This window comes from Capricornis sumatraensis, chromosome 8 (genome assembly GCF_032405125.1).
Source record: "Capricornis sumatraensis isolate serow.1 chromosome 8, serow.2, whole genome shotgun sequence".
Taxonomy (NCBI): Eukaryota; Metazoa; Chordata; class Mammalia; order Artiodactyla; family Bovidae; genus Capricornis; species Capricornis sumatraensis.
Genome location: NC_091076.1, coordinates 96,068,411 through 96,084,759, shown reverse-complemented (window position 1 = coordinate 96,084,759; position 16,349 = coordinate 96,068,411). Strand labels below are relative to the sequence as shown.

Genomic DNA, 16,349 nt, shown 5'->3' with positions numbered 1-16,349 from the left:
TTCAGTACTTGCAGCACACAGGCTTAGTTGTCCTGCATGGGATCTTCCTGGACAAGGGATCGAACCCACGTCCCCTGCACTGGCAGGCAGAATTTTTATAGCTGGACCACCAGGGAAATTCCTCAAACATAGTCTTGACTGATATGGATGGGAAGCAAGAGAAGATGGTCCAAGCAACACCTCAGGAAATACATCAGAAGCTTTATAATAATAACCTAGATACCAAATGTCTACAGAGGACAGATTAGAAAAGATGGGCTGGAGCTAACACCATGGCCAAAGTCCAGAGGCCCAGGCCCAGCTCAAGAACTGAAGGATACTAAACCAAGAGCAGTCCCAAAGTGTGAGCTTGGAGATGTGCACTGACCTGCCCTTTCCTGAACCAAACCACTGCTCGGGGACCTGGTGGCTCATGGGAGAAGTGTGGAGAGGACAATGGACAAGCAGCAGGGGCTTTGTGGAGCTGAGATCAGGCCCTGCTCGGCCACAGATCCCAGCCTGTTCAAGTGTGGCTGTCTCGAAGCTCACACATGACGAAGCTGCTCATCCCTGGCACTAGCAAGCAAGGCATGAAGACAGAGCATGGCTCCCACAACACTTGAGGCCCAAGCCCCATCAGCAAAGCACTGAGCGGGCATATCTCTCAGCCAGGGGCAGCAGCAAGTGCAGACAGGAAGGGTGGCACGTATGAGCTGGCATGTATGAGCTCAAAGCATGGCTAAGCGCAGGTTGGAGCATGGAAGGAGCTGTTCGAATGAAGCTGTAAGAGGAGGGGGGCCCCACCTTCCGCCGTCGGAGTGCTCTTAGCATCAGAGGTTTCAGAGCCTGGTTCCTCAGATCCATCATCGGCCGGGGTCTGCAGGGGAGACTCTGGAACATACACAATGAACCCCTCAGAATGGCTGCCTCCCTCCACCCCAATTTCGACCTCAGAGGAACTGGGGGACAGTGTCTTTTGGAGCTGAAATCACCCAGTATGGACCGCAGATGGATGGACTGTGGTCTCGTGATAAAACCAAGAAGGGGACCAACCCCACCCCCACCCCACAACTGGGCCCCCACACCAGGGTCATCAGGAAAGAGGCACATGATGTTTACCTGTTCTGGGGCAAGAAGAGAAACTGCCTTTTAATTAGCTTGTGGTTCCAACTGAGGCAAAGGCTCTGACATTGACAAATGGGCAGCGGACACCAGAGAGCTAAGCCACAAGTAAACTTGGGGCTTTGTCTTTCCTTGCTGGAGAGGTTCACGGGAGATCATTGCCATGAATTCATGACAAGTAAACACCTGGGAAAACACTCAGAAATCGAACTGCTTCCTCTGCAGAGAAATTAGCTCAGGGCAGACACAGGACCTACTTCTAACCGGACATTGGGCTGTGTCTCCCAGTCCTGCCCAACAAACCGTGAGTTATACCTGAAATGTCAGTCATTATTTAAGGGAAAACTGCCCGACCAGAATCCAAAGCCAGGGGACCTCTGACGGACTCAGCAAAACCCACACTGCCTGGCAGGGGAGGGGGTGGGGTGGGAGCCCTGGAGTAGAGGACAGGGAATCGGCTCTGCACGAGGCAGACCCCAGAGGTAAAAAGAGGCAAGTGGCGGTCCAGCACACTTTGGGGTCAGACACCTCGAACCATCTGCTGGAACACCATCCCCGGACGCCCACCCTGGTTGTACTGACCCAGCCAAAGAAGGACTGATTCTAAAGAAGCTTCCGGTCCTGAAGCTTGGGAAAACCTGCAAACTGCCTCAAGCAGGCTTTGGACACATGGTAAGGAATCACCACGCAGACTGTCTGCTGGGCCTTTGTGTGTGTGTGTGAGCTGAGATTCTTTTACTGGTATAAAATCACAACTTCACACCTATCACTTTAACCACAGTTCAGTGGCTTTAAATACATTCACCATGCTGTGTAACCATCACCACTCTCTGTATCTAAAACTTTTTCATCTTCCCCAACAAAACTCTGTACCTATTAAGCAATAACTCTCTCTCCCTCCTTCCCAACCCCTGGCAGCCTCTATCTGCTTTTTGTCTCTGTGAATTTGCCTCTTCTAGATACCCTATAAAACTGTACACCATTTGTCCTTTTACATCTGGCTTATTTCACAAAGCATAACATTCTCAGGATCTGCCCATGTAGCATCTATCACAGTGGCATTTCTTTCCATCATATGTATATACCATCTTTTGCTTATCCGTACATCTGTTGATGGACACTTGGATTGTTCCAGCCTTTTGGCTATTTTGAATAATGCTGCTATGAACAATGGTGTACAAATATCTGTTCTATTTCCTTGTTTTGATCCTTTTGCATATATCCTTAGGAGTGAAATTGCTGGATTGTGTGGTAGTCCTACGTGCAATTTTTTAGAAAACCACCCAACTGTTTGCCACAGCTGCGGCATCATTTTACACTCCCACGTGCAATATACAAGAGGTCCAATTTCTCCACATCCTCACCAACACTTGTCATTTTCCATTTTTTAAATTATAGCCATCTTAGTAACTATGAAGTGGTATCTCATGGCACTTTTGGTTTTGTCTGCTGGGTCTTATTACCCACCAGCCTCGACTGCCAAAGCACAGGAGCTTATGGGTGTGATGGTGCCTCAAGCACTTGCCCCCCAAACACCCCTCTCCCAGTCCATCCCCAGCCTGCCACTGTGATCATCCGGATTATCCATGTTAAACTTTTTGGATGGAGGGAGGAAAGGTGGAAGAGGCCTCTCCTGACTGTCTTAGTTGGAAGGTCTAACAAGGTACTCATTAACACCTTTTAATTCACACGGGTGCACTATTTTATCAGTTAACCAACTTTCGCCCACTTTGCAGCTCTCTTTGGCTCCATCTCATCCTATTCCAACTTTTAGCATCTACTCAGATGCTCTCTGTCCTAGTATTTTACATGTGGTTTCTTGTCATTATTCAAAAAAGTCTCTGTCACCTATCTGAATTGTTGCTTGTAAAGTGACACCTTCTGTCAAGTCACACCTTTCACTCTCCATATAAAAATAATTCATTCTAAATCCTTAGTAGCAAGAACAAATTTGAGGAGAAGTCTGAAAATCTCTTAGGTATCACTTGCTTTCTTGGCAAGTATATTGTTTGAGTAAGTTTGTTTAAACTATCTTCAAACACTTTCACAGCAGTGACAAAAAGGTTAGCAACTTAAAATCTGCATATATATATATATATTATATTTACACACATATCTGTTTTAGCATAGAACTTACAATGACATTTTGTGTCAACTGAGGAATTTCAGCAACTGTACTTTAAGCACCTCTAAGGCACAAAATAACTTGGTAACCTTGTTCTTACTTTATAAATTGAATTATTAGATTTACAGAAAATTGCAAAGATAGAACAGAGGATACCCCATTGCCAGTTTCCCTTAACATCCTACATTATTATGGTACATTTGTTTCAACATGATATATATTTTTAAACTTAATTTTTAAACCAGGTCACCCTAAACAGAGCATCATTTTTCACTGGCACAATTAATTCACTTGGGGCAGAATTCAATATGTTAGGATCCTAAGTTGGATGCTCTCCCATGCTAGGGGTAAAGAACCCGCCTGCTGATGCAGGAGATGTAAGAGACACAAGTTCGGTCCTTGGGTCAGGAAGACTCCCTGGAGAAGGAAATGGTAACCCACTCCTGTATTCTTGCCTGGAGAACTCCATGGATAGAGGACTGGTGGATTACAGCCCATGGGATCGCAAAGAACTGGACACGACTGCAGGCGACTTAGCACACATGAAGACTTCAGTGAGTGAAGTCCAGGGGGACTTGGCCGAGAGTGACCAGAGGCAGAAACAGCTGATGTAGAATGGAAGGCTATGCTAGCCCCGTGACCTCAGAGAGGAAACTGTCATCTGTAAACTAGGGAAGGTAACCTCCATCCTCACTGGTTACTGTGAGCAGTGCATGAGACGTTGTTGGCCAAAGCCCTTTGCCAGCTGTTTAGAGTTCCACAAAAATGTCTGAATCGTCCTTTTAAGCAAGTCCCATTATAAGCAGGGGGCTCGTGCTTGTGCCCAGTCGTGATCGACTCTTGGCGACCCCATGGACTGCAGCCCGCCAGGCTCCTCTGTCCGTGGGATTCCCCCAGGCAAGAATGCTGGAGTGGGTTGCCATTTCCTCCTCCAGGGGATCTTCCTGCTCAGGGATCGAACCCGTGTCTCCTGCACTGACAGGCAGATCCTTTACCACTGAGCCACCCAGGAAGCCCCGTAAGTCTTTCCACCCAAATCAGGACACTTGAAAGTGAAAGCAGCAATGCTGCTAATGAGGCGGAAGAGGCAAACTGAGAGACAGTGGGCTCAGGTCCTCAGCCGAGGGAGATCCCAGGGCCCAGCCGCCCCCCACCCTCCACGGGGAGCTGAAAAGTAGCAGCTCTGGCCTGAGTCAGGCTGCGGCCCGGGAGAGGTCAGAAAGTAATTCTTGCCACCATTTGGTTCCTGACACCGGGAAGGGAGGTTTGGGCCAAATGGCACCACTAGGTGGAGCAGGCATTTCCCCCGCCCCCCACACCCCTCACCCAGAGCTTCAGGCTGGGGGCTCCCAAGAAGGCCAGAGGGCAGCCTCTGAGCTCCCAGGACAGTCCATGCCTTCCCTCACCTCCCCCAACCTGGAGCCCTTTTGTCTGATTCCCAAGCTCTGCCTCCAGTGTGTTCTCTGCTTAAACAGGAAGAGCAGTTAGCCTTTGAAACAAGGGTCCCCAGTGAGTCCTGAAACATCTCCAAGGTGGGAATGATAGCTCTGCATGCTTCCCCAACCCAGGGCTCCTCCTGGTGACCCTGCCTCTTCCAGGGACCCTTCTCCGATGAATGTACCCGGAAGAGGTTCCCTCCCGACTTGGGACTCCACCACTTCCATCCACCGCCCTACACCCCAGGCTGCAAAGTGTTTTTATTACTTGCAGCATTTAAAGAGAAAAGTAGCCATTTTGTCTCCTTAGAAATGGGTTTGGAGGACAGGGACCTAGTCTTTCTTACCCTGCTCTAAGGGCTGCTCCAGGCAGCACTGGCCACCGGGAACACTGTGGGGAGAAGGGTTCCTTGCAGCACAGCCCATGCTCCATGGGCCAGCCTGCTGCTCCTGGCACCAACATGGGGATTGGCATTCAGAGCTGGAAAGAGGGCTCTGTGTGCCCCACAGGGCTCCCCGAACTAGGTGGGGATGAGAGGCAGAGAAGAGGCCAAGCCAGTTTAGCCAAAGGGCTATATTATAGAACATTTAGAAGTTGATGTGGTTTAGTACTATAGGTTCAACAATAGGAAACCCAGAGCTAATCAACTCTGGCCAAACAGGGACCTTACAGGCCTATTAAGGAAGAGAAAAAAAAATGTATAAAGCCATGCATTTTAAAATATATATATATTTATTTTTATTTATTTATTTGGCTGTGCCAGGTCTTAGTTGTGCGTGTGGGATCTAGTTCCCTGACCAGGGATCAAACTCAGGCCCTCTGCACTGGGAGCAAGGAGTTTTAGCCACTGGACCACCAGGAAAGGCCCTAAAGTTATGTATTTTGCATGCTAATGAATTCTGCTGATTTATAGGTTCATGGATGTGGCTAAAGACTCAACAGATTGCCGTTGTATTAATTAGACTGACAAGCCCCCTGCAGTCTTTGTCACAATACATTCATGCATTGTGGCAAACTCTCCTTTGCAAAGGCAGATTTTCAAATAGCCTCACATTTTGAGTTCTGTTGGCTCATTCAAATGAGTGAGGTTTCAAATCTACGGATAATCTGAAATAATAAAGTAGTTAAAACTCCTTTAAAAATCAGGACGCAAGCCCTTCCTGCCAGCTCTTTCCAAAGCGATAGGGTTGGCTGTGACCCCCAGGGTGCCTGGCCCCCTAGGCAGGGCAGGGCTGTGCACTAACCTTTCAGGCCGGGCTCCATGTCACCCTCGTGGTCTTGCAGGGGGTAGTCCCCCTGAGCATGATCTTCCATCACGTCGAACTCCTGGCGGGGCTCAGCCATCCTGGTTCAAGGCCCACCTGGGGAAAGAAGATGGGAAGTGAGGGCTGGATGCTGTGCTCAGGCTAATTGCTGGGGCGAGGGGAGGGGGGGACAGGGGGACAGAAGTGCCCCTCCCCACTTCATGGAAGGCAGATTTCTGCCTCTCGTTTCCCTTCTCTAACAAGCAGAGTACCCAGCCTCATCTGTGGAGGGGTATCTCTGCCAAAGCGTTATTAACATGCATGTGTGCACTTTGCATTCACCAGCATCACATCAGTTCACATCCAAAACCACCAGGTGGGCAGGTTCAAGGGGCCTGATTTGTTTCTATGCCCAATGCTCTTTCTACTTCACGATAGAGTAAATGCTGCTGACCAGTACTTTGATGGTTTTCTGTTTTTGTTTTTCACAGAGAGGGAAGGCAGGTTGGGCAGTGCCAGTAAGGAAAAGGAGGTGCAGAGAAGCAACGCATTGCTCGATCACATCCAGGTGTTCTGACATGCCAGCTCTGAGCCAGGTGGCCCCACTAGGGGTCAGAATGGGGCTTCCACTCTCCTCACTGGATCCCTTCAGAACCCTTATGTGTGCATTCCGAGGGCTGGGCTAAGTCCCTGACAGGGCGCAGTGGGAGCAGCAATGCTAAATGCTAAATTCTTTTAAAATCTCAGCTGTTTTGATTTATTTTACACGTTTATTTGATTTATTACATATATTTATTACATACATACATATAAAGACATGTAATACATATATGTATTAAAATACATGTAATAAAACATATTAAATAAACATGTATTTATGCATTTTTTATTGTATTGATTTGTTGTACATATATTTATTTAAGTCCTTACATTGTTTCATTTTTTTACTTTGAATTTCCACTCCAGATTCATGTTAGTGTTTCACTTTTTATGTTAATTTTCTGAGATAATTGTACACTTGTAGAAAGATTGTAAAAGTTCCCCAGAGGGTCATTAACCTTTTGTAATCCCTTTAAAATGTATTTCCCTGTTATCTTCCATTTTTATAATCTTTTGCTGCTGCTACTGCTGCTAAGTCACTTCAGTCATGTCCGACTCTGTGCGACCCCATAGACGGCAGCCCACCAGACTCCTCCGTCCCTGGGATTCTCCAGGCAAGAACACTGGAGTGGGTTGCCATTTCCTTCTCCAGTGCATGAAAGTGAAAAGTGAAAGTGAAGTTGCTCAGTAGTGTCCGACTCCTAGCGACCCCATGGACTGCAGCCTACCAGGCTCCTCCATCCATGGGGCTTGCCAGGCAAGAGTACTGGAGTGGGTTGCCATTGCCTTCTCCTTCTAATCTTTTAGGTGACTTAAAAAAAAAAACTCTCCTTTTTATAATTGTAACTTTAATCATTTTCCATAATTTTAACCTAAATCTAATCTTTAATTTTTATTTTTAAAGTTTGGGCTGCCATTTCCCATTCTTTGTCTTCATTTGTTCTTACCTTTCTTCTAATTTTGTTTGAATTCTTTATTTTTTATTTTTTGACTGTGTCACACTGCTGGTGGGATATTAGTTCCCTGACCAGGGATTGAATCCACGCCCCCTGCAGTAGGAGCGCAGAGAGCAGAAGCACCGAGTCTTAACCACTGGATAGACAGGGAAACCCCTGCATTCTTTACTTTCAATCTCTAGTTTTCTGTTATAATTTGTTAATAGTTCCCCTCTCACATTTTTGATCTAATTCTACGGCTGTTTTTCAGTGGCATGTGGGCGAGCTGGTGAGGGCAGGGCCCTTCTCCTTCCTGCCTCCACTATACTAGCTCTGGCTTCTGCGATCAGTGAGTAAAGTCTGCCACGGGCAAGGTGTGGAGGGTGGACTTGATATCATGTACTGTCTAAGTGTATTATGAGTTGCAGAATGTTCTCACCTCTGAAAACTATTGCACAATGTTGGGCTACAGGGTGGGAGGGTCCACCTGGGGCTGACCTTCCACATAACACCTGACTGACATGGGTGGAGGGGACAGCCAGGCTTCTGACACTGCTTACACCAGTTGGCCACTGGCATATTCACACTCAGCTCCATTTCTCTCCCTTCTAGGCAGGACATGCTGGTGTGGGTGTCTGAGCTCCCTTCTCTCTCCATTATGTAGGATAAGACGCTGGGATGGTTTAGGAGGGTTCTAAGAATGAGGTCAGTGAGACCTCACCTGGGTGAGGCAGAGGGTAGGAGGCTTGGCCCCACTTTGGCAGCCACTGCCTATAGAGAAGGGGTCCCTTTTCATTCTGACTGAGGTCCCTGACCTTCAAGGAGCTCTTGGAGGAGGCTCCTGAAGCTGAACATCTCCAAGCCTTTGATATCTCCCCAAGGATGAGCAAGATGTTATCCTGGGAAGATCCAAGTCCTCATTCGTCCTTCAAGGCTTAGGATTTGGTGGTGATATTCTCTACCCTGAGATATGCTGATGGTCTGTTTTCCTTAGAAAGCCCTCAAACATAAGAACTCCTGTGCCAAGAGGAACAAGTTTCATTACCCAAGAAGTCAACGACTGCTCCCCACCCAACCCTAGGAAGCAACACCTCCCTTACCGCCTCCTAATGAAGCCTGTCTTGGGACCTTCCTGGTCACTGCCAACTGCTAGTCCCTGAAACTAATCCATGAGTCACCTCGTCTGCTGACTCACCAGGAGCCCCACCTGGGAACAGTGATGACAGCCCAGAAGCACAAGGCCTCCCAAACTGGCTGGAGACATTTCCCCTGGCCCAGGTGAGCCAGGCCAACCAAATCAGGTCATCCTGTTCAACCTGGAGCTGGTTTTAGTGAATACTCCAGGGGGCGCTAGTGGTAAAGAACCCGCCTGCCAGTAAACAGAAGACATGAGAAGGTTGTTCATATTTTAAAATCATGAGTTTTGGGGACTTCCCCGGTAGTCTAGCGGTTAAAAACATCGCCTTCCAATGCAGGGCATGTGTGTTCGATCCCTGGTCAGGGAAATAAGGTCCTACATGTCTCGAAGCCCAAAAACCAAAACACATAAAGCAAGAAGCAATATTGTAACAAATTCAATAAAGACTTTAAAAATGGTCCACATCAATGTGTATACTTAAAGTCGACTCATGTTGTACAGCAGAAACCAACACAATATTATAAAACAATTACATTCCAATTAAAAATAAAATTTAAAAAATGGTCCACATTAGAAAAAAAAGACAAGAAACATCATGGATTTTGGAGAAAGCAGCTCTTCTCACAAAGCCTGGGAAGTGTGAGGAGCTAGGGACCCACACACGCAGTAGCTCACCACTCTCTGCACATCACTAAGTCCCAAAGCCCATACTCTAGTCATGCCTGAAAAGATGGGCTCACTGATGAACGCTGTCTTATTATTCAGTGCCGCCACCCCAGCCCTCCTGCTGGGCTTCCCCACCGCCCAAGCACTCCTGTCCCCGTCTGTCAGCTCATTCCTCTGCACAAAGTGAGGACGGCAAAATGCACCAAATGGCAGCCAGAATCAACACAGGTCTGATAACAAGCATGAACTCCAAGTAGACCCCAGTGACCTCAAAGGGATCGAGATGGTGCTTAACAGGCAAACTCGGCATCAGTGAACGTCGAAGCAGTGTTTGTGCGGAGTGAACCACTTTCCCTTTGGGCTTCCACTCTATTTTCCAAAGTGATTCCCACTCTTCTGGCTTACGTCCAGCTCAGAGGGGCTGCCCTGGTCCCTTCCCTGCCCATCTGCACAACGGATGGGATGACACATGTGATGCGGTGGCTGCTTTTCACTTGGATGAGTCTGGAGGTGGGCAAAGTGGGCAGTGTGGACTTTGTTCACAGGCATGAGCAGGGCAGCATCAAAGAGGCTCTCTAAGGTCACTTGGGCAGTGGCTTGCAGGGCCAACTGGACAGGTAAGAAAGGGCTGTTGGCAGGGAGGTGACCACACTGGTCCAAGCAAACAGCAAAGAGGCCAGAACCGGAATGTAGGCAGAGGGCATGGAAAGGAAGGGATAGATCCAAGAAGTGTATTTTAGATAATGTTAGACTGGGTTTCAAAATTGGGTTGGGATCAGAGAGAGAGAGATCAGAGTCCAGAATTACACCAGAGGCAGGGGCTTGGATGGCTGGGAAAGAGGGCGCGGGTAACACAGTCAGAGGGAACAACATCAGGGGCCAAACAGCTGATCAACAAGAGTGGGTTCTGACTGTGAAATATTGCTGCTCAAAAGAATCCCCTGCACTTCATTTTACTAACTGGTGATTTATTTGATTTAATAAGTTCTACAAAATAGATTCTGCTCTCCCTCTTGATTTCCATTATAATTTTAAATTTTTAAGTATTCAAGTTTTATTTCTATTTATTTATTTTAAAATATTTCTTGGCCTCGCTGCATAGGATGCAGGATCTTAGTTCCCTGACCAGGGATTGAACTCCTACCCCTGGCAGTGGAAGCGCAGAGTCCTAACCATTGGACCACCATGGAAGTCCCTATAATTTGAAATTGTTATGGGATTTGAAGGGCTTCCCGGGGGGTGCTAGAGATAAAGAATCTGCCTGCTAATGCAGGAGACACGAGAGATGCAGGTTTGACCCCTGGGTTGGGAAGATGCCTTGGAGTAGGAAATAGCACCCCACTCGTGGCTCAGACGGTACAGCGTCTGTCTATAACGCAGGAGAGCTGGGTCTGATCCCTGGGTCGCGAAGATCCGCTGGAGAAGGAAATGGCAATCCACTCCAGTACTATTGCCTGGAAAATCCCATGGACAGAGAAGCCTGGTAGGCTACAGTCCATGGGGTCGCAAAGAGTTGGACACGACTGAGTGACTTCAATCAAAATCAATCAATCTAGTATCCTTTACATGGAAAATCCCATGGACAGAGGAGCCTGGTGGATTGGACATGACTGAGAACACTCACTATGGATTTGAAACAAATGGGTCTAAAATAGAACAGTATTCCACTTTAGTTTCAGGTCAAGAGTCAGCAACTTGTTTCTGCAAAGGACCAGATAGTAAATATTTTAGGTTTGTGGGCCGTGCCTTCTGTTACAACTACCCACCTCTGCAGTAGGGAAGCAGACATTGGCAATAGATGTATAAATGAAAGCATGGCTACGTCTCAATTAAAGTTTATTCACAGACACTGAAATTTGAGTTGCATAAAATATCATGTGTCACAAAATATTTTTCTTTTCTTTTTTTTTCACCATTTGAACATGTAAACACCATCCTTAGCTAACATCAGACTTGGCCTGCAGACCGTAGTTCATAGACTCCTGCCTCTGGCTTTCCCAGTACTTATTATCCTCCCTCTCAATATATATATCTATAGCGAAGTTTTTAAACATTGTACATTTTGGTCTCCTCCTATTTTCTCAGTGTGGATTTTTGCAGTGATGTTGTTTATGGTTTGTTTGGTTTTATAAATAGTATTGGTTTTTAAATTAATTATTTACTTTTGGCTGCACTGGGTCTTTGTTGATATGAGTGGGCTTTCTCTAGTTGTGGCAAGCAGGGGCTATTCCCTAGTTGAGGCTTGAGGGCTTCTCATTGCAGTGGCTTCTTTTGTTGTGAAGCACAGGTTCTAGGGGCTTCAGCAGCTGCAGCTCATGGGCAACAGAGTGTGGACTCAGTAGTTGCGGCACATGGGCTTAGCTGCCCTGTGGCATGTGGGATCTTCCCAGACCAGGGATCTTCCAACTGGTGTCCCCTGCATTGGGAGGCAGATTCTTAATCACCAGACCACCAGGGAAGCCCCCTGATGTTGAGTTTTCTTCAGCTGCTTCCAGAGGTTTCAGGGCAGGAGCAGGAGAACTAAGGGTCATTCTGGGGCTTGAGGCAGTGCCCCTCTGTTCTGGGGACTGGGGACAGCATCTGTGGTATAAGCCCGTGTTATGAGCCAGGCTGCCTCAGCTCCATGGAGCAGATGACAAGGCAGTGAGTGGGTCTCACTGCTCTGGTTCCAATGATCCCCTACTTCCCTACCACCAGCACTACCCAGCAAGGCTGGAGAAAGTCAGAGACACTAAAAAGAAGCTGAAGGAATTACAAGGATAAATTAAATCATCCTTAAAAACACAGGCTACTATTCAATATGCAAAATAAACCATGAATCTCAAGTGCCAATATTTTCCTCTGAGACAAAAAGTGGAATGCTTGGGAAGACCTCTCTAAACAGGGAGGCACCCCACCCCTGCCCCTCCTGCCAACTCCAGGACAGCAAATGGCCTTAGGTTCATGGGCCTCCTGATTCAGTGAGGCCACCAGAGCTGTCTCTCCAACTCATCTGGGCTGGGCCACTTGCTCCTTGCGAATGCTTTGGTACCAACAGGTCATATTAAGAAAGACAAGTCCAGGGGAGTTCTCTGGTGGTCTGGGATAAAGAATCTGCCTTCCAATGCAGGGGACGTGGGTTTGATTGGTTCAGTCCCTGGGTTGGGAAGATACCCTTGAGAAGAGAAGGGCAGCCCACTCCATATTCTTATTTATTTATTTATTTGGCTGCACCTGGTCTTAGTTGCAGCATATGGGATCTAGTTCCCTGACCAGGGATCGAACCCAGATATTCTGCATTGCGAGCTTGGAGTCTTAGCCACTGGACCACCAGGGAAGTCCTTGTTCCAGTATTCTCGCCTGGAGCATTCCCTGGACCAGAGGAGCCTGGGGCTACAGTCCATGGGCTCACAAAGAGACACTACTGAGCAACTAACACTTTCACTTGCACTAGAAACTGAGATCCCACAGGCCTCAGGGCAACAAAGCCCACGTGCCACAACTAGAGAAGCCCACGTGCCGCAGCGAACACCCAGCACAATGGAAAAAAAGACAAGTCAGAGTTCTAGAGCATCTGTGAGAGGCCACTCGACGTAAGCAGAAAATAGAACCCAGAGGACGACGTCCTCAGAAAGTAAAATGAAGTGGCTCTTCTGAGTCTCAGGACAGACGCTGAGCACGGGAAGGCAAGTCCCGTCGGGTGGGACCTGTCTGGGTCCCTTGTGAACAGATGAGGAATCTGGGAGGTAACCCACCCAAGGTCACACAGCCGGGAAGAGGCGATGCCAGGGTTCAAAGCCTGTGTCCTGACGGAGCACTCAGCAACCCTCACTGCCGGTTCTTCCAGCCAGGACCATCAAACGGCCTCGTTTCCCCTCGTGGCAGCGCAGGTCTGGGGTGTGGAAGCAGCACTTGTCCAGGGCTCACACCCTGAAGCTGTGACCTAGTCACTTCTCCCAGCCTCCTGCACGTCACCCGGCGACCCCGAGCTCCTTTTATTCTAAGTGGCTAGATCAGGTCTGTCTTCTCTCTCGGGAGCCCTGGGAGGGTCGGTCACAGGACAGCAGGAGTCTCTAGCCCAGGCCTGGCTGAGAGCCGGGGGACCCTGGCATCCCAGCTGAGGGTCTGTACGCCTAGCCCTGCCTCCCTCCTTCCCCACTGTCACTGATGCCTGGTGTCTTCCTCTGTGAGAGCCAAGGGCAGAATGACTTCTCTGGGAGAACTGGACAAAGAACACACAACCCAAAAGACAAGTGGTGCAGCTGCATGCCAAAGACAGCAGACTGGAAAGACAAAAATAAGCACAACCCTAGGTCGGTACACAGCCCAGACGGGCGGTGGTCACCACCCCCTCACAGATCCCTATAATCTGAGAGGCACGCAGACAGGAAAGCAAGCATGCCAAGAGCTGCTGTCCTAAGGCCACACTCTGCTTTCTTATTCTTCTAAATCAACCAATCTCTTTCTCAATCTCTCTGATCACCTCTGTTCTGTTTTCCCAGGCAGTGACCCAGAGGCGCTGGGGTGGAAGGTAAGGAAGAAATTTTAGAGCGGCGGCACCAAAGTTGAGTTAAACCAGGAAATGAAAATGGGCCACCTTTTAAAGGGAGCCTTGGAAAAGCATGGCCACCTGACAAGAGAGAGCAAGAACCAGAGGGTCCTGGAGTCTCTCCGTGTCATTTTGTAGCCGGTAAATTGAGTCCCGTGATGGGGAAGGGGCTTGTTGAGCAGTTCATGGTGTCTGGTCCTATAGGATCACACCCCCTCTGGACCCAGTGGGGGCTTGGGGGCAGTCGGAGAGGTCCGGAAAAGGCAGAAGAGTGTCTGCAGGGCTGAGAGGGGAGACAGAGGAACAAAGGGGACAGTGCAGGTGACGAGAGGCTAAAGGCGAAGACAGGACAGGGGGAGGGGCCGAAGGCAGAGGGATGTAGGAACCCCCTGAACCAATATGACTGCTGCAGGCCAGTCTTTTTTTTAAAAAAAACAATTCTCAACTTTTCAGTTCTGTTCTGTTCAATTCAGTCGCTCAGTCGTGTCCGACTCTTTGCGACCCCATGAACCGCAGCACACCAGGCCACCCTGTCCATCAACAACTCCAGGAGTCCACCCAAACCCATGTCCATCGAGTCGGTGATGCTATCCAACCATTTCATCCTCTGTCGTGCCCTTCTCCTGCCCTCAATCTTTTCCAGCATCAGGGTCTTTTCAAATGAGTCAGCTCTCCGCATCAGGTGGCCAAAGTATTGGAGTTTCAGGTTCAACATAGTCCTTCCAAAGAACACCCAGGACTGATCTCCTTCAGAATTGCCTGGTTGGATCTCCTTGCAGTCCAAGGAACTCTCAAGAGTCTTCTCCAACACCACAGTTCAAAAGCATCAATTTTTCAGTGCTCAGCTTTCTTTATAGTCCAACTCTCACATCCATCCATGACCACTGGAAAAACCATAGCCTTGACTAGACGGATCTTTGTTGGCAAAGTAATGTCTCTGCTTTTTAATATGCTATCTAGGTTGGTCATAACTTTCCTTCCAAGGAGTAAGCGTCTTTTAATTTCATGGCTGCAATCACCATCTGCAGTGATTTTGGAGCCCAGAAAAATAAAGTCAGCCACTGTTTCCACTGTTTCCCCATCTATTTCCCATGAAGTGACAGGACCAGATGCCGTGATCTTAGTTTACTGAATGTTGAGCTTTAAGCCAACTTTTTCACTCTCCTCTTTCACTTTCATCAAGAGGCTCTTTAGTTCTTCTTCACTTTCTGGTGTGGTGTCATCTGCATATCTGAGGTTATTGATATTTCTCCCAGCAATCTTGATTCCAGCTTGTGCTTCTTCCAGCCCAGCGTTTCTCATGATGTACTCTGCATAGAAGTTAAATAAGCAGGGTGACTTTTAGGTTGAGCTTTTTTTAAGCACCTATCTGTTGAGCTCTTCCTGCGAATGAGGCACAGTGCTTGCTTTTTAAAAATAATTAATTGTTTTGGCTGTGCTGGGTCTTCGTTGCTGGGTGGACTTCTCTCTAGAGGCGGCGAGCAGGAGTAACTCTCTAGTTGCGGTGCACAGGCTTCTCACTGTGGGTGCTTCTCCTGTTGCGGAGGACAGGCTCCAGGGCAGGCAGGCTTCAGTAGTTGCGGGGCACAGGCTCAGTAATTATGGCGCATGGGCTTAGTTACTCTTTGGTCCCGGTCCAGGAATCCAATTCGTGTCTCCTGCATTGGCAGGTGATTTCGTTACTACTGAGCCACCAGGAAAACTCCAACTCAGTCTTCTTATTTAATTTTTCTGATTGAAGTAAAATCCACACAACACACAAGTCATTTTTACTTTTTTTTCTTTGTGGCCACACTTTGCAGCATGTGGATCTTAGTTCCCTGACCAGGGATTGAACCTGCACCCCGCTCCAGTAGACGCTTGGAGTCTTAACCACTGGACCACCATAGAAGTCTGCAGAAGTCATCATTTTAACAACCATCACCTCTATCTTGTTCCGAAACACTTTCATCACCCCAGAAAGAAACCCTGTGTCCATTAAGCACTTCCTCATCCTCCTCCCCTACCCCCATGCCCTGCCAACCACTAATCTACTTTCTGTCTCTGTGGATTTATCCGTTCTGGAGATTACACATAAATGGAATCATCTAATATCTAGGCTTTTGTGTCTTGCTTCCTTCACTTAGCGTAATGTCTTCAGGATTCACGCACGTTGTAGCACGAGTCAGGACTTCATTCCTCGAATGATATTTCATTGTATGAATGCACCACATTTTGCTTATCCATGTGTCCAACGATGATTACCCACAGTCTTTTAAATTTGGGAACAAGATAATATAGAGCTTTTTTTAGTGTGACATTTGTCTGATACTGGTAAAACCGGGGTGGAGGGAGAGGAAAGGTGAGGGCGGGAAGGGGTGGGATGGTGGAAGAGGGGGATGACAAGGACCCTCAAATAAACTTCAGGTTCTTCCTCATTTTGCCAAGGCTTCCCCTGGCCCCTCAACTCTCAGGGGCACAGGGATGTGCAGGTGAGACCTCGGGTCCCTTTTGCTCCCAAGGAACAGAGCTTTCCCAGGCTGCAAGATGGATAAATTTTCCACTTGGTAGAGTTCATGTGCTCTGTGTGCTGAGC

The 16,349-nt window shown here is 48.0% G+C and overlaps 1 protein-coding gene across 10 annotated transcripts in view; it reads right to left on the bottom strand.

The window, feature by feature from the left end:
- Positions 1 to 6,007, bottom strand: part of MAPT (microtubule associated protein tau) — a 49,850-nt gene extending 43,843 nt beyond the window's left edge. For 8 of the 10 annotated variants that reach the window (XM_068976752.1, XM_068976755.1, XM_068976756.1 and 5 more), the window contains exons 1-2: positions 5,908 to 6,007; positions 784 to 870 (exon numbers count right to left, since the gene is read on the bottom strand). In XM_068976752.1, coding sequence (XP_068832853.1) covers positions 784 to 870; positions 5,908 to 6,007 — 187 coding nt within the window. The remainder of the gene's footprint in view (positions 1 to 783; positions 871 to 5,907) is intronic. The other 2 variants (XM_068976760.1, XM_068976761.1) reach the window with 1 other exon arrangement.
- Between the last annotated feature and the right edge of the window lie 10,342 nt (positions 6,008 to 16,349).